General features: G+C 38.4%; 1 protein-coding gene across 7 annotated transcripts in view; it reads right to left on the reverse strand.

Annotated features, from left to right (window-relative positions):
- The window catches only part of LOC139741558 (SRC kinase signaling inhibitor 1-like), a 158,501-nt gene that overhangs the window by 61,335 nt on the left and 72,379 nt on the right, over positions 1–24,787 (reverse strand). For all 7 annotated transcript variants that reach the window (XM_071652139.1, XM_071652140.1, XM_071652134.1 and 4 more), the window contains exon 2: positions 1,730–1,917. Coding sequence is in view for 3 of the 7 variants with exons in the window: in XM_071652140.1 (XP_071508241.1) it covers positions 1,730–1,917 (188 nt within the window). In the remaining 4 variants the exon portion in view is untranslated. The remainder of the gene's footprint in view (positions 1–1,729; positions 1,918–24,787) is intronic.

Genomic DNA, 24,787 nt, shown 5'->3' on the forward strand with positions numbered 1-24,787 from the left:
TCACATGACCAAAATTGTGGGCATTATACACATAATCACCGTACTAACAAAATATCAGACTGCCTTCAGGTGGCCTTGTACTATTCTATCCCTAGTAAATTAACCTGTATAAAAAGGTCATCATTCATATAGCCAAACAAAATACTCTTATACTGTATGTAACAACAAAAATACCCCTATCACTCTAGAAATGTTTGTACATGTAGGTGTCATGTCTCAGTTGTTTTAGGCCGACTCAGTGTAGTGATACCACATGATGCAAACGTAACAACATTGGAACATATGCAGCACACTTTGTGAGCTCTAAGAATCAAAACTCAAGGATTGTGCAAATACTGACAAGTTTTCAAACATGTACTCAAGTAGTCATCTTTTCAACTACAGTAAATATTGCATTTATGATCTTCAAATACTTGTATGTATTAGAAAATTAAAAAGACACTACAAGTATAAACACACATGATATTGTCGTACAATAACTATGTATTATCACTTTGAAGTGTCTCTGAGAAACAATGCTTGAAGAAAACAAATGTAATATGTGAATATAGGCCTACTCTAATACATGTAAGTCCCATTCAAATTATCACTAAATGCTCCACTAAAAATATGTCTTGATTTACATGAAATCTCACATTTATAAGGGGTGGAATAAACAATGATGGATACTACCAAAATCTCTTTATATTCCACATTCTTCTTTGCACCTTGATTATCAACATAGGTTTGCACTGTGTATTTCAGCCCTGTTAGATTCCTACATAGAAAACCACCAAACGTTCTCTTCATTTACCATTGTTTACGAACAATTCAGGGGATTATGTTTGAGCAGATCCAACGTAGCTTGACGCAAGTCATTGGAGCGTAGTACAGTGAATAATGCACCATGTCTTCATGTGCATTGACAGTGTTCTGCCCTGCTGGGTTTACTGGTACCATAGACTTATTGAGTAGTAATGCACAGACGCACTAATTATTTGACTGCAAGACCCAGAAATGTTACCGAGTGTAGAATGTGCAATATCACCGCATGATAATGTCAAACACAATAGCTGCAATTTACCATAAAACAGAACTGTGATCATATCAGCTAGTAGTGGAAGAGAAGTTAAATCTCTCATCAGTAATACAAGCCAGTATTAAGACATTAAACTTAATTTAAAATTTACAGGGATCTGAGATATCTACAGGTTGTACCCTTGTTTCCTCCTTTTATACTGTATGCATGCATATTATTCATGTGTGCAATTTCATCTTTATAAAGAGTTTAAAACTTAAAGGAGGTTTCATTCAACATATCACTACATAAAAGGGGGGGGGAGGGGGGCAAGCAGACACATAAAGGCACTGCACAGGTTTTCACCGTATAGTATCAAATCTACTGAGAATTAGTGGGCTAATTCATCTTGAATCACTGAAGCAAGTCATACATTGGTACATGTATGTGTACATGGTTGTGAGGTGATATAGGCCTACATGTGTATCTAACATAAACAGACTATCAAACATGGAAATGTATGTGAAGTTTATCTCTATGTTAAGATGATATACAGCCTGTATAGACCTGCTTCAACTCTCAGCAATATACACTGCCGGAGACTGCCTACTCTATGTTATCATTTAATGAGATTTCTAATTAAGTCCATGCTGTATGGTATGTGACAGTACATTATAAGGATGAATAGCTTTTAGATATCCACTTTACTTCATAAATCTTGCATAGACCCACCTGTGGTGAAAATTGTAAGTTCTCTAGGTCCTCTGCATTCTCAATGCCAACCAGCGTGTGTCGCTTGTTGAAGTCCTTGCGTTGCTGTCTCCTTCGCAGTACCTCACTGGCAGTGATGCTCTCACAGTCAGCTGACAGTGAAGACTGGCTGTTATAGCCCTGGCTCGCCCTCAGTCCTCCCTTTTTTCCTGCAAATTGGCATGAAATATTTAAACTCAATTATAGCTTTACAACAAATTAAACTCAGCCATAATTTAATATGAACTCTAAAAGCCATCAGGACATCTTTGGAGTGTTGACTCAACCACAAGACGTTGACTTTAGATTTTCTCTTGTTTACATTCATACTGATATGCTTGTTCTATCATCCCTGTATCTCTACACGGCCAGAAGGTGATAATGCTGAAATGTAAAAGAGGGTGAATTCCTTCTGCATCTTTAGTGGCAATGGGATATCCATGCACCAGCAATTCAACCCAAGACAGATATCTATCGAGAGGCTGTATATAATCACTGTCTAAGATCATCTTATATGTATGTGCGCATCATGGCACATCCACCAGTGTGGCCCTGCAAACCTCAAGGAAACCTCACGAAAACCTCACGAAAACCTCATTCATGATGACTCCAAAATCTCATCCATGGATTTGCCTCATACTCTCAGGCATAATGTAAATCAGTGTATGCCACAAACCCTGTGCGAAATGGGTTCAATAGACGTGGGAGCATGAATAGAGGATGAACAAAAACAGAAAAGATGGTCGAAATCTTATGGCTTGTAAATATCTCAATATGCTTGCGGGAGAAACCTACTGTAGCTAACAGAAAAAGTGCTTTAGAATGAGAATTGTCACATCAAATCAGGTATAAAAGTGAACAATTAAAAAGAAAAGAAAAAATGGTGGAAAAAAGGGAATTATTAAATTATAGATTTCCATGAATTGAGTTCTGGAGGTTTGGGTGAGTGAGATCCTTCTACAACTGGAATAAAATGATTCAAATTTCGAGAAGTGAAGATGGTGTCCATGGGGGGTGAGGCCCTCCATTAGATGATGTACAATGTAGTCAAAAGATGGGGCTATATCAGATAAAAACTGAAGCCTCCAACACTCTGAGGTAACATTTTGAAATTCATAAACTCCTCGCAATATACAAGCACAAAACTGAGGTGTAGTTGATGTACATGTCAGAGTAAATTGCAAAATGCAAAATGACAGAAATATACTTGAAGAGGTTGATATAATACAGGGTACAGTTACTAAAATCAAAAATTTGTAAAATGGGAAGTAAATGTGAAGTCTTCAGCAAATGTAAACAAATCAAATCCTGGATACAAACAAACCATCAAACAAATCCTGTGACATGTCCAAAAGACATTCAGGGTAATAACGTATGCAAAAACAAACAAATATCCTACTAATACATGTAGACAGCATCAATGCAACCAGTCCATCACAACAGTCCATCACATTGTTCTAGCACTAGCAAATATCCGTCAAAGGCCGTCAGAGTCAAGAGTCAGTCATTCAGAACCAAGCAGCACTGAAGGACCTACAACAAACACCAGTCACTTCCCACCAGAGGAGAACAATAACAAACATGCCTGTACTACAACGTGGATTCCCTACTCATCATACTGGAGACCACAGCACTCTTGATTTATTGAAGGACATTACCATGACAACAGTTACTATGCAACAGAGGGACGGGAGGGGATATCTCATTCATAAGGTAATGAAACAAATTGGAGGAAAAGAGAAAATAGACTATAATTCAACAATCATTCAGTTCAATGCAACTGTTGGTATACATGTAGGGGAAAGGAAAGGTAAACATACAATATGAGTATGAAGAGGAATTTCAGAAACATCTTTAGATCAAATGCAAAAAAAAAAAAAAAATATTCAAAAGACACCCCATTAATTCTGTAGGAATTACATTGAAAAAGGAAAAGGAATTCAATGTAATATCAAAAGTCATGACTGCGATGTGTACCAATGAGGAAAGTGGTGAAAATATTATCAATAACAATGACAGAAATAATAGCAAAATGATAACAACATGTTAGAAAACAAGTAGTGATATACAATTCATCTCATTCAATTCTACTTATTAGAGTACTGAAGGAACCAAAATAAAATCTACTGCTCCCAAACTCATCAAGCAATGAGCAAAAGGGTCAAAACATTGCAATTTTCTGTGCAATTAAGGGTGATATTCACAATTGCAAGTGACCTGTAATGGAATTTCCCATTCAGTCAATATCAAAAACACAAGGTGGATTCTTGCTGATCAACAACCCAGTTCAGAAACAATAAAACCTGATGCAAGTCATGTCACAGACAAAGCAGCATATTCTCATGGGAAAACACAATATGTGGACATACAAGTAAAAGTATTTTGCAGAATTTTTAATATATACCATATATCGTACCATAAAGTCAGAGATTTGTTCTGTTCTCCCCCTCCTTTGAAACAAGGGGAGCCATTCTAATGGGTACTCCAATAATGAGTGAGGGTAAAGTCATCTTTAACAATATTTACTCAAGGGGTGGTATAAATCTCGTTGATACATTTTAGAATCCCCTAGGAATACCACAGAAGTACAGACTAGACCTGCACTGAAGTCCTGGTTAGCCCTTAAAGCCTCTAACTTTGGTATGGGTTTGATGTGTTTTGATTCAAGTTCACCCAGTGACTTTATAAGGTTAAAAAAAAAAATTGCTTACAGATATTGGTAGCAGATATAATGAAATAAGTAATGTAGAAACTGATTGAGTATAAGTAAGCATCATACTGCATAGTCACTCTCACTTTACTTTCACTTTACTTTACTTTATGGTCACTCTCACTGAATAATTTTGGGCATGGAATTGAATTATTCATCTCATTTCCTCCAACATTAGGAAATTTTATCCTTATTTCCCATCAAATGTTCATTAGTTTCTTTGCCTCTTTGCTGATAGCACAGTAACATATTTACAAAGAGCTCCTCACTGTATTTACCTGCCTGGTAAACCTTTCAATGCAATACATTTTCTTTGCAAGTTTAATTTTATACTCGCTGCCAAAAATATGGCCCTTGCTTAAAACATATCCACACGTGCAGTCATATTGCCATGCAATGAGTTTAAGGATTTGGCGCAAAATATTGTCCTTCCGATAAGAATATTTGATAGGGGAGGAATGAAAACTAGTTTGTTTAATTTTTTTTTCATCCTTTCATGGATGCATTCCACCTTTAAGGATCATCTCTGATTTCAAGGTTGATGGCCAGCACTCAGAGCTCCCAGCTAATGGTGGGAAACTCTCAAGAGTCGCTGAGGACAAGTTTTACCCAATCCCTGGACCTGGGTGGGTTCCCAAGAAAGCTGATACTTCCACAACAATATCATCTCCTGCTCAAAGTGTGTTTCCAATGGAGAATGGGGGAAAAATCACTTCGCCAAGGGAGAGAGAAAAGAGAAAGAGAATAAAGAGAGAGAGAAAGTAGAGATGGGCTCCTTTCAAGGAGCTTTACTTTCTATGTATGACTGATGACACTTAATCCACTATTTTATCCACTTTCCAGGAATAGACATAAAACATATCTCATGAAAGCACCATATGTCATGGCCTACATGTAGTCTGACTTCAATAAACACACAGTGATTGTATGACCAGCACACCACAACACATGATGAAGACTGAAGTTTAAGAAAATAATGGTAATCTTTTTAGTGAGTACTTCCCTATGTAGGCCTACATCAGTTGTGGGGAACTTTCTGGATTCAGGATACAATTTCATGTTTGGCTCATGAGACCTTTGTGCATGGCATGAATACATCCTCAGAAGGCATTCATTTACTGTTAGCCTAGATGAGGAAGGAACCCCATCGTTGGCTGCAAGGCAAAAAATTCCTGCAGTGTATTTAGCACAATACAGCATTGTACATCAGACATGCTGCTTCATGTAGGTACTCCACAAACACCACTGTGAACTTTATAACCCTACCAGAAAGCGACATATCCTGCTGTTCAACACCAACACTGTTTCAAACACTTACAGTGTACATGTACGGCATGTATTTTCACACAGTCAGACCTGCACATACATGTATGGTGAATACTATTGTACACTAATCATCCTTGAATCACACTCCATGACCTTCCAAATCAATTATGTAAATTAGATACCGGTAATATCCATTGGAAAAAAAATGCATAAAATGTGAGAAAGTACTATGAAACAGTGGGCCTACACAAATTCCATTCCTCCTAATGGAAGGTACCACTTCATACAAAAATATGATTCAATCATAATTTTACACTGTAAATGCTTGTAAATACACTTCTGATTGTACATTTTAGTTGGCATTCTCACCTTAAATGCATATTGCATGTATCTGTTTGCAGGCCAAACATATGGAATCATACTTGTACTACATCTGTACAGAGTATCTTTTCAACCTGGGAGAATAAAATATGGGTCAGTTTCTCTCCAGACGATTTTGTTATCCACATTGTACTGTAGCTTTAAGAAGAAAAAAAAAGAAAGAAAAACAATGTGGAAGGCATCAGAGGTTATCTCTACAGTACATGATGGAGTGAAACATGGAGCTGTCTTGGTCTGGTATTACATTCGACTCGGCAGCTGAGAAGTGATACTGTAAGTGGATATTTTCGCGCTTGGCCGGGTAAGAAGAGTTTCGCTTTTTTTTAATTCCGCGGAATCAAGACAACACACACAGGAACATATGGCAAGCAAAAATATTCACGTACTGTTATTTTTGCACTAGTTTCTGATTGCGCGAAATGCGCGAAAATATAAACACCGCGAAAATTTCCACGTTTACAGCATACACTATGTGTGCATGAAGCTGGTCAGGGGAAAATGACACGTTTGACATCAATCAAACTGGCCTAGGCTTTCTGTGTATCAGTCCTGGAAGACAAAGTCTACCTTATAATAGATCACACCACAGGCCTCTCCTTCACATCGACAAGTCTCAGATCTTACCAAGTATTGTATTCTCATTCTAATGCTAAACACTTACTTTAGATGTATAAAGAATCCTAAGTACCTTGGCATTAGATTGATAGCATTTGATATCCATGATATTTAGATGAACTCAGTATATGGACTAGATCTTACACGTACATCAGTGACAACTTAATACACACAGTATTGGATCAACAACTGTACCATTACTTGATTACTAGTGGGAATAATGATGATTGGATCCACTGTATAGCAAAGTTTTATGTTATATGTGACCCGCTACAACAAAAGGGAAAGTCGCTGACAGGTGAGCCGAGAAAATCGAGTTTGAAGTCAGGTCATCAAAATCAGTCAAAACGTTCGCATTTCTGTTTTTGAGATAATTTTGTGGTCTAATGTATCTTCTATCATCTGCCGAAATCTCGAAGCTAAATGATCAAAGGAAAGGCAAGAAAATAGCATTTTTCTGAGCCATGATTTTCCGACTTTCAACGACAGAAACGTGTCCAAGATTTGGATTTAGCGGCGCAGCAAGACTCCGCCCCTAGCAACGAGGGAGTGATCTCATTGGTCAGTGCGTGGCATCCTTGTTACTGATTGGCCGTGCGCAGACCACTGGCACTAAGCTTGAATGAACATCCCGGAGGTTGCTAGGAGCGTACCTTCTACTGTCAAACAGTGTTAACTGTCTTGCTTCCCCTTGATCATGATAGCATCGGAAGGAAAACTTTGAAGGTGGTTTTCTCGAAACGCTGATTTCCTAAACCACTCGACATGCGCTAATAAAATCATCGACATCTCCGGAACCGAGTACTTTATGAGTCATGTTATATATGACATTAAAGTGGAAGAGTAAGGCGCACCTGGTAAAGTAGGGACTGCGAGCGACGGAGAGCGACACTCAGCGACGGGGACATATTGCGAGAACAATGAAGTGCGTCGCAGTATGTTTTCACTCCGTCGCTAAGCGTCGGTCAAAGCAGTACGCGCCATCATTTTGATGATACCGCGACGCTTGCCGACGCTTGCTGACACTTGCCGACACCCTCGAAAGAAGCTGTTGATTTTTTCTATGTTGCGTGACCTCCGCTCACGCAAGTGTTCGTTTTAATAGCGCCGACGTTTCGGGACATGGCGCTTGAGATGTAGCGAGATTTCTGAATGGTCACGGCCAGTGCTCAAATTGAATAGCGAGCGACGTGTCCAGACGCGCCTCTCCAGATTACAAATGATGTTCGTGATAGCCCGACGATGAGCGACGTGTCCCGACGCTTTCCTTTGTCTCAACATTGGTTATGAGTTGATTTGCGTTTCGTTTGGCTACTGTAAAAGTGGTTTCTTTCGCGTACAGAAACTTTCGCGGTTTCCATCGGTGCCGACTTTTTCGCGTGTGTTTAAATTCGCGGTCGGTAATGACGGCGTTGTAACAACCCACGAGTTCAAAACGTAATTATGGGGTGTGATCTCACTGAACGGGGAACACTTTGAAAGTAGCGATCGAAGAGGGTTTATGAAAACACATGTAGGTCTACACTTAAACGCGAATGTATGCCTTAATTAGGCAGCTCCATACATGTAAAATTTTGCATGCATGAGGTGAGATCTTTTTTTATCTGTCAAGTGACTCAAGAACTAAATACAGTGTATTACGAAGTCGTCCTATTTCTCCCGTAGGAAAAAGTCAGAATGTTTGCCTTTACTTTTGGAAATGAACAGCGGCAACAATCGGCTCCGCAAGATGCTAAAATTAATGTCAGGTGTTTCATTTTAATTTTGGAAATGAATAATGGTAATTTCGTATGATACTAAAATAAATGTCGGATGTTTGTTTATACTTTTGGAAATGAATAACGGTAAGATTCAGCTCCATACGGTGCTAAAATTGATGTCAGATATTTGATTTTGCGATCGGAAATGCATAAGGATAACATTTTGCTCCGGAAGATGCTGAAATAAATGTCGAATGTTTGCTTTGACTTTCGGAAATGATTAGCAATAATGTTCAACTCCGTACGATGATAATAAATAAACGCCGCATGTTTGCTTTTACTTTCGAAAGTAAATAGCAACATTTGGCTCCAGAAGATGCTAAAATGACTATCAAATGATTGCTTTTACGTTCGGAAGCGAATAGCAGTAATATTCTGCTCCATACGATGCTAAAATAATTGTCGGATGTCTGCTTTTTAAATTTCGAAATGAATAACAGTAACATTGATTCATTAAAATTGATGTTTGATGTTTGCTTTGACGTTCGGAAATGAATAACAATTATATTCAACTCCGTATACGATGATAAAATAACTGTCTGATGTTTACTTTTATGTTTGAAAGTAAATAGCAATAACATTCAGCTCCGGAAGATGCTATAAATGCTGGATGTTTAATTTAACGTTCGAAAGTAAATTAGCGATAACATTCAGCTCTGGAAGATGCTAAAGTAAATGTTGAATGATCCCTTTGACGTTTGGAAATGAATACCAATAATATTCAACGCCGTGTGATGGTGAAATAAATGCCGGATGTTTGCTTTAATGTTCGAAAACAAATATCAATAACATTCAGCTCCGGAAGATGCTAAAATAAATGTCGAATGATCCCTTTGACGTTCGGAAATGAATAACAATAATATTCAATTCCGTACTATGATCAAATGAATGTCGGATGTTTGCTTATACTTTCGAAAGTAAATAGCAATGACATTCGGCTCCGGAAGATGCTGAAATAAATGTCAGATGATTGCTTTTACGTTCGGAAGTGAATAGAAGTAACATTCTGCTCCATACGATGCTAAAATAAATGTTGGATATTTGCTTTTACATCTCGAAATGAATAACAGTAACATTCAGCTGCGTTTGATGGGAAAGTAAATGTCTGATATCTGCCTTGACGTTAAAAATGAACAACAGTAGGCCCTACTTTTCGGCTCCGTACGATGCTAAAATAATATTGTCAGATGATTCATTTCACTTTCGGAAGTGGACAGCAGCATATAACATTCGGCTCCGTATGATAAATAAATGTCGGATGTTTGCTTTTAAATTTGGAAATGAATATCAGTAATATTCTGCTCCGTACGATGCTAAAACAGTAAGAGATTGTTGCTTTTACATTAATTTTGGAAATGACTAACTGTATCAATCGGCTCAGTTAGATGCTGAAATAGATAGCGGATGTTTGCTTTCACGTTCGGAAATGAATAAGGATAACATTCAGCTCCCTAAGATGCTAAAATGAATGTCGGTAGTTTGCTTTTACATTTGAAAATGATTAACGGTAACATTCGGCTCCGTAAGGTGCTAAAATACTAGTAAATGTTGCATGATTGCTCTTACAATCGGAAATGAATAACGATAACTTTCGGCTCTTTATTGTGCTAAAACGTTAATGTCGGATGTTTTTAAAATGTCTGCAAATGCTCCCACTTTCTCATTTCAAACGTAAGATTTGACCACCTAAATAGGCATCAACTTTTAAGTAACTAACAGTGTGTGGGATTATTCCGAAGGTGCCTTAGTCTGAACACTCTTAATCCGGCACGAAATTTTATTTATTTATTTATTATGTATTTATTTATTTATCTATCTATTTGTTTATTTACTCATTTATCTTTTGAGTTTAACAACGATTTAATATCGACCCCCGTTTCGTTTTCGAGTCGACGATTCTTCAAAAAACGATTTCCCCCCCCCCCCCTTGTTCGTCAATTTGGGATTTACGAGCCTTCGGAATGACTGTAACTACGTTTATTTTTTTTTTTTCAGTCGATTAGGGGATGGGGGGGGGTGATTCAGAAAATAAATATAGAAGGGAGTGAAAATCTTGAGGCAAGAAATACAAGTAAGTGAAATTCTCAGTTTGATATCGTTCATTTTTTTTTGCGTGATGTGTGTATTCTGGAAAGGGGGAAGGGTAATTCAGAAAAGAAATATATAGACGGCATCAGGGAAAATTTTGAGGCAAGAAATCAGTTTCTCAGTTTGACATTGTTAATTTCTTTGCGTGGTGGTTATTATTCCAAAAAGAGTCAGGTATGATGATACCGGATAGGTGTATATACTTATATTCCGATGGTTCGTTCTTCCGTATCCGAAAAACGCAAATTCCATGTTTGTTACTATAGTAATCTGAAAGTGTAGTAGGGTTTGTTAATCCGAACATTTTGTGACATTCCGAAGGTTCGTTAATCTGAAAATGGGAAATACGGTTCGTTAATCTGAAAACGAATAATGTGGTCAAAAATTTGTTTTGTTTTCGGATTAACAGCATTTAGAAAACCAAACCTTCCTTCGTTTTTGAATTGACGAATCTTCAAAACAGCAACACAGTTTTGTTGTTGCTTTTATTTTTTTTTCGAATAACGAGACTTCGGAAATTGCAAACTTTCAAAGTAACGAACAGTTACGATTTTTTGTTAATCATTAAAGCGAGTAGTGGAGGATAATTCAGAAAAGAAATATAGACGGGAGGAATAATCTTTGATTGATGATGATGTTGGTCATGTTTCTGAATGTTTATAGAAAAAGGCTGAGTGATCTGAGTGATGGTGATGATAAGTTATACTAATGCGAGTGTAAGACAGCTTGCAGAACATACTTCTTTCCCTTCCGGCCCATGAATGGTGCAAAAAAAAAAAAAAAAAAAAATACATACACCTCACAACAAAAAGAACCACGTGCTAGCAACCTTCGTAAAGTTAAATCTAGAAGTTCATTACCAGCAAAGGGGAAAAACACAACAGTAACTGAAGCAAAGAGATTGTGTAGGCACTCTCTGGCATTTACGAGAAACTTGACACCCCACCCTTCTCCCCTCCTTGTGGAAAATTTCCACAAAACCAGGTGCCAGACCCAAGGTGCCAGACGAAAGAATGCGCGCACTGGAATAAACCGCGTGTAAATAGCCTGGAAATATCGATCGAAGAACTAGCTCATGAGTTGTCATCGCAAAGATCATGATTCTAATTATAGCCTTTCTTTTGACCGTTAGTAGAAATATCGAACAGTTTATTATTGTGTACTTAATTGAGTATTTTAAATGTTTACTGAACTACAAATTGTACAGGAAGGGATTGGTTACTCACAGAAATATACGAAAGGCCTCGTATGCCCACACAAATTCACTACGAGTATATGTGATGCAGCCACTACCGGGTTAGACAGCAAAATCCTGACAATTTCACGCTCAAAACTACGTATTACTTTGGAAAATTTGAAGGACCTTCACCTACGAACTGTGAAGTTATTTGGCTATCAACATTCGTTCGTTTTTGTTTTTTGTTTTGTTTTTGTTTTTTCCTCGTTTAAAAGACATAATTTCTTCGTATGGAACGTAAACTATTAAGCGAACATCGTTATGGCAGACTTTGTGATATCAGTCAGGGGGAAAGAAACTGGAATAGTTAAGATGTATAGAATCCAATAAATAACATGAAAAAGCCTGTAAATAACACATGACTATGTTTTATAGTAAACAATAACTGGATATACCCAAAACATTTTGCATTGAAAGAAAGATATTATTCAGAGGGGTGAAGGTTCAGATGCGAGTTTCTTCACTTTGCCTCCCTCTACAAATTAAATTTGTTAAGATCGCAACTGCTGATCTGTAAATCAACAAACATGTACATCTGAACTTACTCGTTGCCCTATTGTGATGTGGAGCGAGTTTTACCTTGCATTTTAAAAGGCGAGTTTTCTTTCTGTTAAATCATCCTCAGTAACTGATCTCTGCAATATTAATGTACGAGTAGGCCCTTTAGCTTCTTACTTAGTCTAAACACGATTTCAGTCGATTTTGCTATTAACAGTTCAAGTTTTTGCGTTTGTAAACGGCATTCACTGGTGCTTGCTTGTTTGCTTGCTTGGTACATTTCTGTCATGCGGCTGGCAGTTCGTGACTTTATTTTCCACCTCTCTTTTACGGTCAGCAACGATTTGATAAACAAATTCATAGGGTTCATCAACAAGATGGTGCACATAACGTGATACAATGCGTATTCAGCACATTGGCGTGGTGGCGTAGAAAATTAATGAACAAGCACTAATCTGTCTTTTTTTTACGCATCGCACTGTGTCTTGCAAGGAAGGTGTCTCAGTCACCCCCTACACCACAGACTTTCAAGTACAGTGTACAGAGTAACTTTGATCAGAGACAATTACGGCTTGCCGATTTCAAAACAGAATGTCCACGCCACGCCTCGTGCGAACAAAAGACGGATTAGGAGGCAACTCATTCACTAACTACCCAGCCCTTGTCGCTGCATAGAATTGCACTGCGTCTGGTCAATTCCCTCAGAAGAAGGTGACGGGCACTCTCCGCAGAACTCTAAAGAAGTTCTGTGGCACTCTCTCGTTTCGGGACAATTATTTTGTGATTGAAAAAAAAGAAGATTTTTGGGAATGAACTGGATGATAACACATTTGCTCCTGCGATAATTGTTCTTGCATGTATTTTGTGCATGTGAAAAAGCGTTCGAACTTTGTTTCCAGTGTCCCGTGGAAACTCGATTAGGCATAGGAGATCCTGATGTAACAAAATAATACCCGATATAACAAACTAATTTCTCCGGTCCCAACGAATTCATTTTCTGTTTTGTATTGTTTATTGTGTACTGATAAAGATTACAAAGAACAAAATATGTCTGTCTCAAGATCTCGTCATAGCGAGTTGCCACGTGTTGACTTTGTATAATTTTCGCGTGGTGTTCGCTGCTGCAAACTTCGGCGAGGGCCTTTACTCATTGTTTTATTTCCTCTGTTTCTCATACCTCGTTTGGTACGATTTCTTTTGTTTAATGTCACTTTATTCGTTCCCTTTGTTTCGAAGTACCGGTATGTAAAAATTCTTTCAGGTGTCTCTCTGGTTACAGCTCGTTATTCCGAAGGTTCGTTATTCCGAAGGCTCTTTATTCCTAAGATTTGTTATTCCGAAGGTTCATTGTTCCGAATTTCAGATTCGGATTAACCAATCTTCGGAGTAACGAACCTTCGGAATAACGCCACAAACTTTCGGATTAACGAACCTTTTTCATTTTCGGATTAACGAACCTCTAGGTATAGGGAATTTGTGTGTCTGCGTCTGATTAACGACCCTTCGGAATAACGAACAGCACCCGTCTCGGTTACTGCACATGTATTTTCGTAACGGCGATTTCTCCAATTTGCTGTAGTACTGCATATTTCGAAGGAAGTTCGATCCCAGCCTCTTCGGTGTGCTGTGTGATATTTTGTACTGTTTGTGTTGTTGTCTGAGAGGTTGTTGGTACTTTGTGATTAGTTTGCTTAAGTGTTATCTCGAGTGATGATGGTGGTCGTGTTCCTAATTTTGATACGAAAAGGGCCAAGCGATGGTAATGATATTACTGATGCTGGTGTAAAAGACAGCTTGTTGAGCTACGTGTCCTCCGTCTGATTTCATTTCTCCCTCTTTCACTCTTCTTCTCTTCCCATGAATGATGGGAAAAATACATACACCTCACCTTCGTTAAGTTAAAACTAAATGTTCATTACCAGCAAAGGAAAAAAAAAATAAGGGGAAAAACACGAACGGATTGTATGCGGTCGAACCTTATTTAATTTTCGAATGAACGAACCTTCGAAATAACGAAACTTCGAAATAACGCCACAAAATGTTCCGATTAACAGACCCTTTTTCATTTTCGGATTAACGAACCTCTAGGCATAGGGAATTTGTGTTTCGGCATGTTACGACACCGAGATAACAGTCCATGTGAGCACCTCTCCAAGTTTACAGCCAAGGGACTTTGAAAGCTGTCGTGCGTGTCTGTGGGTGTTAAGGTAAGTTAGTAATCGACGCTGAAAATTATCGAAGAGTCCGTCGACGTTCAATCGACGAGGGAATTGCAAACCCAACGGCTGCTTATAAGGTACCACCAAGATAGGAAAGAATGAATTTTATGAAAACCAAAACAAACGAATGAACACGAGTGTGAGCGCTGGTACCAAGGTATGTTGTGATACACATCGATAATAACATTTTATTGGTGATGCAGTTATGTTCCCTATCTATATACATTACTTTTTTTGTCTTAATACTAGATGAAATGATGATACTGTTGATTCGTGAATGGACAGAGAAAAATAAATCGTGATGAATGAACAGTCACTGATGCCAACATGTGAATGTCCAGACCCCCTTCTTTGATGAACATTTTAAAACCTTTTCGTATTTAATCAGTGTGTATATAAAGACGAAATTTAGACGAAAAGTTTAATGACATAGGTTTAATACAGAATTTAAAACTGCTGTCATGAATGTGACAGCTTTGTAGAGCAGATCTATATCAGCAAGATGATGTTCTCTCTTTGAAAACAATGGTTTTACCAAGAATTACAAAACAACGCACCAACGCGCGCTGGAAGATTAAATACTACGTTAGTATGCTTCATGATGATGACTACAATCGGCCTCGTATCTATACTTGCCACTAAATACAACTGTACTTAGTGGGTGCTGTTCGTTATTCATTATAAAGTAAAGAATGGCATTATAAAGTACAAGTGTATAAAGAAATTCGGCATTTTATATCCTTAACTTTTCCACAGCTGCGTGCAGTCACCAGCTGTCCGAAATACTTCCACAATCCCCTTTTCCGTTTCTCTGTCCAGCGTGCAGGCACTCTCTTTATTTCTTTCTTTCCCTTCTTCCCTTAAATGTGTGTGTGTGTGTGTGTGTTTTTTTTTTTTTTTGCTAAGGGTATTCCTTTCAATCGTATCCCCCTCAGTTTAGTCATGCCATGTTGTTGTGTCTCTGTTCTTTGTTTCATTTTGTCTTATTTCTGTATTATGTACATGTACTTGTACTTACAACAAGTATTTTTGAAGATATTTTAGAGTGGTCCACAATCTACAAGCAATGCTTTTTAGTGGACCCCTCAGTTCTCATTTTTTTATCCTTCAAACATAACTTTGTAATTCCAGTATGTGTGCATATCTTTGCAAGTTTGTTGATTACCATTGATTGTTATACTTTGTAATGTATATAATTATGCTTATGATTGAATTTGAGATTTACTTTGTGTTATGTTTTGTGGAATGAAAGAAAAAAATGAAAATGAGAATGAAATGAATCAAATCAAATCAATTCAAAATTCAGAAGGTTCGCTATTCTGAAGGTTCGTTATTCCGAAGGTTCGTTGATCCGAAATACGCAAATTCCCTATATCTAGACGTTCGTTAATCCGAACATTTGTGGCGTTATTCCGGAGATTCGTTAATCCGAAAATGAAATTCGGGAATAACGAACCTTCGGAATAACGAGCTATAACCTACTTAGTAGCACGTAAGGGACTATCACAATTTGCTGAAGGTCTCAAAGAACGCATTTAAGAGAAGAAAACGAATCACGTTTTACTTCCAAATCCGTAGTATTTAGAGTAACTTTACGCTTCATTAAGACATTGTAAGATAATGATTAATCTTCTCTTCTTTGTTTGCCAGTACAGTTTAGCGCTTTCTATTCATTAAAAAACAGCAGTCGCCATATCAGAGAGGGACTTCTCGGGACGCATGATGACGCAGTTAAGCAGAAAGCAAAATAAAATGTGATGTGTGTATGCTGTGGCGACGGACATCCAGTCGCTGGTAATCCAGAATGCGTCCGGCATGCAGGCATTCTCTACTTCATTCCCGGTCCACGCATTCTGCCTGCACTGAGAATGCCCTATTGTTACTCCCCTCAGCCTTGTGAATAGAGGCATTCCGTCGTATTCCGAGAATGGGGATTATAAAATCCTCTATTCAAGGCGTCCGGAATGCGTCCGAGAATGCAGACGCGTTATACTGAAACCATTCATTCACGAAGAATGATAGCGGCCTCGTGCACCTCTACTATTGTCTTTGACCTTCAAAAGAACTACACGCCGCCCTGTTGCGTTGTGAGAAAGAAAAGTCGCGCCATTATACACGTTGTGTTTCAGTGTGAAAAAAAAAATGAGTGAAAGTGTCTCTGGAAACTGATTTCTAACACAGAGATTTTGTTTTTATTCGATTTTCTGTATTGGTATGTTGGTTAATTTGTTTTTTTACGATATAATACTCGTCGCCTAAAATTGCGTTTCGTACCGCAGTTCGATACATTCGTATTTTTTCTTGCCAGATTGAGACGCCAACCCTGTTGCTAGGAGGTACCTACCAGGTATACCGTCAGGTCTCGATACTAGCGGTGGCCCGGGGCCATCAAAAAACGCACGTCGGGCACCAGAATTTCATATACAAACTGTATGAAGATTTTGGTGGACCGATCGGGCCACCAAGAAAAGTCGGATGTTTGCCTTTATACTTTTGGAAATGAACAGCGCTAACAATCGACTCCATAAGATGCTAAAATAAATGTCGGATATTTTGTTTTTATTTTCGAGAAATGAATAACGGTAATATTCGACTTTATGATACTAAAATTAATATCGGGTGTTTGCTTATACTTCTGGAAATGACTACAGTAAGATTTAGCTTCCTAAGGTGCTAAAATTTATGTCAGATATCTGATTTTGCGTTCGGAAATGAATAAAGATAACATTCGGCTCTGGTAGATGCTGAAATAAATGTCGCATGTTTGCTTTTACGTTCGAAAGTAAATAGCAATAACAGTCAGCTCCGGAAGATGCTAAAATAAATGTCGAATGATCCCTTTGACGTTCGGAAATGAATAACAATAAAATTCAACTCCGTACGACGATGAAATAAATGTCTGATGTTTGCTTTTATGTTCGAATCTGTAGCAATAACATTTACCGCCGAAAGATGCTAAAATAGATGTCGGATATTTGTTTTTAATTTTGGGATATAAATAACGGTAATATTTGACTTTGTATGATACTAAAATAAATGTCGGATGTTTTCTTATACTTTTTGGAAATGAATCACAGTAAGATTCAGCTCCGTACGGTGCTAAAATTAATGTCGAGTATTTGGTTTTGCGTTGGGAAATGAATAAGGGTATCATTCGGCTGTGGAAGATGCTGAAATAAATATCGCACGTTTGCTTTGACGTTGGGAAATGAATAATAATGATATTCCACTCCGGACGATGGTAAAATAAATGCCGGATGTTTGCTTTTATGTTCGAAAGTAAATAGCAATAACATTCGGCCCCGGAAGATGCTAAAATAAATGTGGAATATTTCCTTTAACTTTCGGAAATTAATAACGATAATATTCAACTCCGTACGACGATAAAATAAATGTCACATGTTTGCTTTTACGTTCGAAAGTAAATAGCAATAACATGCAGCTCCGGAACATGCTAGAATACATGTCGAATAATTTTCCTATCTGTAATTTACCCGTTTGCTTCATGGTTGTGAGGGTAGCTCGTTAGCCACGCTGGTCTGTAATTTCATAACAGCCCTGTCGCTTTAAAAACGCTTTGTAATACATTATAGGTCCTGCAGTATAAGATCAGTAACTTGTAATCATTCGTAGTGACGTAGAATGCGTTTGTATTGTAGCATCAGCACTGATTTTCATATTATTATTCATATCAGTTCAATTCTGTTTGATCCAAATCCGGTTAATTTCACATGATCGGCATTTGAGGACAATTTATGGAACTGTGCAAAAGTATAGGAGACAACATGCTCAGCAGACGATTCCTCCTTTTGATTCCCCTCTCCCTGTCTCATTCCCTCTCAGCTCACTTTGATCTTTCCTCTCCCCAGCCCACCTGACAAAGAAGAAGTTCGGTACAATACAAAAACAAAAACTAAACTAAACTAAAACTAAAACAAACAAACAAAGGAACATGTGCTAGCTGAATAAATGGGAATGATACCTATGCCCCAGCCAGGCAAAGCTTGTGGAAATTTCCATGAAAGCAGAGTGGATCAATCAATAAGTTAGTGTTGCCTGCCAGCAAAGGAATGCGCGTATGCATTCCTTCACACCCCACCCTTGTTGTAAACCACGTGTAGATATCAATTAGACAGTCTGGCCTGGGAGTGGGAGTGAGCCAGGGACATGTCTCTAGCACTAGTCTTGAGTAAAAGCCCCTTTTGAGTTCCTGTAAACGTCATATGATACTGTTTTGTCTTTCTTTTCGCCTAAAAAAAAGCATATAGCGAACAGACCTCACCTCCCTGATATCATAAATGTTCACGTAGCCATGCAAAAGGATTGATTTATTCCTTCTCGGCGAAAACTGAATTAAATGTCCTTTGATAGAAAATTCGAAATCTAGCATGCCTGTATAAAGACTACCTTGGTACCTTCGCAATACCAGGCCAGCTAGAGATCCAGCCACATGTTCGATCGTTGAGAGCTAGCGAAGGAAGCAAAACGGTGAGCTAGTAGCGTCATGTACGTATACAAAATGCACCTCATTGGTGAAAGCGTGGGGCTGATGGAATGCATGCTAGAAGACAAAGGTTGTGAACCCTGGTAAATTAATCCTGTTGGTAGTGTTACCGTTAGGTTTTAACAGACAATAGAGAGATTAGACATAGTCACCCTTATTGTTGATGCATTCTCAGTTTCATTCCGGAATGCCCGGCTTATTTCTAGGCCCTGTTAAGCTGAGCATTCCCAGGCGACGGCCGGAATGGGTATAGAATGGGCGCATTCTCGAGTGCATGCCACTGAGATAAAAGGTACAAAGTGTATTCCGAACGCATTCTGGAATACCAACGAGTGGATGTCCGTCGTGCCTTAAAATGACAGTAACAAAAGTTGTTGGGACCAGGGCTCGCTGGCCCTGTGAGAGATTTGACTTGCAACTGCAAATAAGTAATACAGTTTTGCCTGAAACTGTGCGTTGAATTAGAAACAAACGCAAATTGGCATTGGATTCGTCAAGGTTGCGTTCGATATTTTCCCTACGAAATCGAGCGTCCGCTTAGCAATGAACTTGCTTGTCGCTCTCGGGCGGGAACTTGCATGTGTTGATGCTTTACCTCTCACAACTACTGAAATTTCCCAAGCTCAGTGCTTAGATTATGTGCACTATACCACACGCTATATTATAACACAATACTTAATGCGTATCGGGGATTTTCGGAACGATATCGGGAGTTGTAGCGAACGAGTAGCGCGAAACAGTAAATTCGCGATTTTTGTAAGCATCGGGCAGCAATTCTACCTTCATACTTAATGCCGAATTTGGTTCGAAACTGCACTGCTGAGGAGCTGAATCATGTCAGACTTCATTTCTGTAACCTAGAAAATCAGTAAGTGTAATTTTCAGGTCAAAACAGTGCGTAGCCCCAAACCCTGTTCTATTGCTGATGGCTTCTCCGCTTCGTCTGCTAGTAATATGTAGCACTTTCTATTCCATTTGATTAGCGAAGGTTGCGTTCGATATTTGCCTATACGGAATCACGCTTCCTTTTAGCAATGAACTTCCTTGCGTTTAAATGAAAATTTACGTACGGTGCGGGGACTTGCATTTGATGTTTTAGCTCTCACAAGTCACAGCTGTGCTTCATAAAATTTTATCTCAAGCCCAGGGCGCAGATTGTGTGCCCAAGTATACTCGGACGCTGCACTACGTACACGCACGCGTATCGGAGATTCGTACGAGTAGCGAGCGAGTAGCGCGAATTAAACGGTAAACTCGCGATTTTTTAAAGCATCAAGCAATAGTATATTTATGGCATTTCCTCCTTAATACTAATTGCCGAATTTGGTTCGCAGTTGCATTGCTGAGGAGTTGAATCATGTCACAATTCATTTCTGTAACCTAAAATACATTAATTATTTTGCACATGTATCAGTAAGTGTAATTTTCATGTCAAAACAGTGCGTGGCCCCAAATCCTGGATTGCCGATGGCTTCTCCGCTTAGCACTAGTAGTAGCACTTTAGTTTTCTATTCATTACGAAACAATAGTCGCCATTCAACGAGGGACGCCTCGAGACGCATCGGGACGCATCGGTAGGGTAGAGGGAAGGAGCTTATTTCGCGGACGCAGCGAGACGGCCACCAGGTAAGCTCCTTTTCGTACATGCAACGGTCCACTTGTGAGGGCTCGTCTTTTACAAGTATACTTGGGAGTTAGCCGACGCTTTGCGACGCTCGGCGGCGCCCGCCGACACGCAGTCTAAACTAGTGACTGTACGCCGTCGCTAACCGTCGCTGGGTGTCCTTTGACGTCGGAAATTGAAAGAAATTTGCAGAAGCGTCGCACCGCGTCGCTCGCCGTCCCTAGTTTACCAGGTGCGCCTAAGGGAATAATGTCATGTGATTTTCAGAAAATTGTCCTCCCCCGACTTTCGGATCCTTTTGTTGCAGCGGGTCACATATGTCCTGATCTGTTTTTATTAAAACATGTAAAAAAAGCACAGGTAAAAGACTTTTGATTGTCGTCTTAATAACATTTGTATGCTACATGACTTCTAACGTTAGACTACAAAGTGTTGCCTACATTTGCATAAAACATTAACATATTGTATGAGTGTACATGTGTACACCTGCTCATTCTAGCCAGAATGCATAGCGGATCAGTGTGATAAAGCTGCATCAACACTAATGATATTTGCACAGCTTACAGTTGCCTGGCAGCAGGTGAATACACCTACAATATGTAGACATATGGTGGTAATGCTTAGTACTGTTATAAATGTGATATGAACCTGCCGTACAAAAAGCATAATAAACAGTAAGTCTGTGGCCACAGCAGTGAACACACACACACACGCACACACAAATGATCATATTCTGTGTATTTTTTGCACACCTCTGTCACAAGGACATTAATCAACTTCCAATCATTACTGGCTTCTGTTTGACACATCAGATGAAGCATAAATCACTTGATCAATTTCTCACCATTCTATCCCACACAAATGACCTTGCCCCATAGCGTCGTTACTCATATTATATGCACTAATAAACTTGTTTACTACCATATATGCGCAATAAGGCTTTGACTTCCCAATAAAACTATACAGTACATGCTTTCCAACTCTACACATATGGTACAAAGACAGAGAGAGAGAGAGAGAGAAGGGGGATAAAATTTTGTATCTTGGCTTTTAAAAACTTACATAGTATATAATACAAATGTATTCACACTAGTACTGGTAAAGCAGAATTTGAATACATCTTTCTGCATTTGTCACTTTCATAGTTTCATGGTATAAAATGGAAGAAGTTATAATTTGCAACACCCAACAAAGTTTTATAGAGAACGAGAGCAAACTGGAGACTAAAGAGTGAAGGGAATATTTTAAGAGCAGCTGGCCAGATTTTCTTTACATTTTACTTAAAAATGAGTGTTTAGGTATATCTGCCAGTTATCACTGGGACTGTAATCAAATAGAAAAAAAAATGCCTAAAATAAATTCATGAAAACTTGTTGACAACTCAGGAAACAAAACTGTGTCAAAAGATATTTTGTTGTGATGGTCCAGTGCTCTACTTTCTTTTATTGTCGATTATTTTACCATAAGTCATAATTGATGGTAGAAATGGTACTTTTTGTCCCTGTCCAGTCTGCTGGACATGCTGCACAAAGTTCTTTTTACATAGAATTATGAATGTTTTGGCAGGAAAAACAGTTTGCAATTGTGCATCTCATAGACTTCAAAACGTACTCCAGGTGCCTCAAACTTTGAATACAATGTGTGCTTTGGGTAAATTGCTGCTTACAGAGCAGTGTGGAAGGATTTCAGATTCTGTCTTTAACAATCACAGTTTGCTCACATCAGAGGGAAAAGTACTCACACATTGTTCCAACTTATTGGCCCTGTGTGCCAAGTCAGTTTTGTTCAGAAGCGAGTCGCACTTAGAAGGTAAGTGTGACCTTTGTGAGACTGATTTCTCTAGAGAACTGGGCATAATTCAGAATGCCCTTTGGTGGGAATTGATGAAGGAAGAGGAACCAGAGGGGAAATGGCTCCTTTTCCAGCAGGACGGTGGCAGCAAACAATGTCCACATCTCATATTCAGTATACGGCATTCATTCCTCTTTACTCTACTCCACTCCACAAAGATCCACAGAGATCCACAGAGACTGTAAAAGGACCTACTGTAAAACAAGATCTTCTCCTGGCATGAAATTTTTGCAAATTGGAGCCGACGACCTTTTTCATTGCATGAAATTTTTGCAAGTTGCCTCTAACATTCAATGCATATAGTGTCGACAAGAACTTTCATATGCATTTTAATTTTACGAATCTTAGCTCTCGCAAAATTCAAGAAATTAAAATGCACACGGACATTCCTCACTTTACAATAATACATTAGGCCTATATCTACAGAAAAAGGGAGAGTGCCATGTACACTAGGGATGTATAAATCCCCCCCCCCCCCCCCCCCCACTATCATCACTTGTTGAAGATGAAATTGTAGCATCTGGGCTGTATGTTTAAATACCAAAGATTTTGGGCTTCATTGTGGAATAAACAACATCATTCATAAACCTTGGGTTTTTTTTTAATATGCTGACAAGAAGAGTGTACAGATTGAGTGAAGAACAGAACAGGACTACATTATGGAAAACGTAGCTTACATGGATGGCATTACGACATGTTTTGGGGTACTTTTCTCTCTGATACCCTAAACAATACCTTATGGCTATCAGAAAATATGCACGTCTTTGTCCCAAAGGTTGAAAATATGCATCAAACAGCAGTGATTTTGATAGCATCATCTATTAGGCCTACATTCCCAAAGTGGCTCTACACTGAAAAAAAAAAATAAATAAATATCCTACAATAAGAGAGTAACAACATAATCAAAACCCCCAAAATATCAGGAGAGAGCTACAGATGTACAAATTATTGACCTAACTGTTTTTGTGTTAGCTAATAGAATAAAAAGCATACAAGCATGCAAATCCTACATTTTGAGCTCTGGGTGCTGCATAGAATTTTCACACGAGCTGGATTCTCTAAATACCACGTGAGTGTATGATGGATGCAGTTCTTCTACATTTAGAGCAGTATCACAAAACATGATGAATAGTTTCAGATTTGAAAGTCATTGTGCCTATTTGTGGTGGTGTGGGGGTGGAAGTACAACTTAGAGGAAGGGGAAGGGACACAGTTTGATGATAAATAGTGAAGCTGTGGGAATGACATTAAAAATGAATGCTGAGAATAGAGATATTTGAACACGTAAACATGACTTAGGAGGATATTTAACTGAAATATTCAGAGGATAAATATAGCATCACGTGAGAGAAATAAAACAATGGCAGCAGATAAATGAAATTGGACCAAAATCAGGTAAAGTCCACTGAATTTACAGCCACATTAAAACAAAACAAGAAATGATTCTGTTCTGGGTTCTAGTGACATTTCAAGAAAAATGTTTTGTCCATCTGCCAGGCCAGAGAGAAAATAGGCACTACCATAAAGATTCTAAAAACAATAAATTTTGGGTCCTGAAACTTCATTTCAATCAAGTGAAGTATCCTGAAATTGCAGTTGTATGTGCAAAAAAATTGAGGACACTTTGAGAGGAATTTTGTTTGAAGACATACAGATTCATGTGTGGCTGATGCAGGACTACTTGCAACTAGACACACTGAGAAATACAAGGGGGGGGGGGGGGAAGGAAACAAACAGGTTAATTGCTGTTCAACTTCAACTATTGTAAAACACAATATTTTCGCGGCATAAAATTTTTGCGAATTGGAGCTGACGTCCTGTTTCGCAGCATGAAATTTTTCGCAAGTTGCCTCTAACATTTAATGCGTATAGGTGTAGTGTAGACAAGAACTTCCATGTGCATTTTAATTTTGCGAATCTTGGCCCTTGAAAAATTTGCACAATTAAAATGCATGCAAACATTCCCCTTTTATAGTATGCAAATTCACATTCAAGGCATACATTTTGTAAGTATATCAAACCATTAATTTGTTTTGCTTCGACATTCTATTTGGTTTTGGGAGAGACTTCTGATTTACAAGTTTATTTGGACAATAATGTTTACATTAATTCATGATTCTTAAACAAAAAATTTGAAAATTAGGAAAGGTTAGCAAACATCAGTGGCACATGTACTGAGGAAGGAAGAGACCAAAGAAATATGAAATATAAATGTGATTTGCAACACATTATCAGCACACAATGTATACACTGTATAATTCTGTAGGTCCTCCTGTATGATGTATGA

This window comes from Diadema antillarum, unplaced genomic scaffold, assembly GCF_040938485.1.
Source record: "Diadema antillarum isolate AM-2024a unplaced genomic scaffold, OU_Dant_1.0 seq00000934_RagTag, whole genome shotgun sequence".
In the NCBI taxonomy this organism is placed as follows: domain Eukaryota; kingdom Metazoa; phylum Echinodermata; class Echinoidea; order Diadematoida; family Diadematidae; genus Diadema; species Diadema antillarum.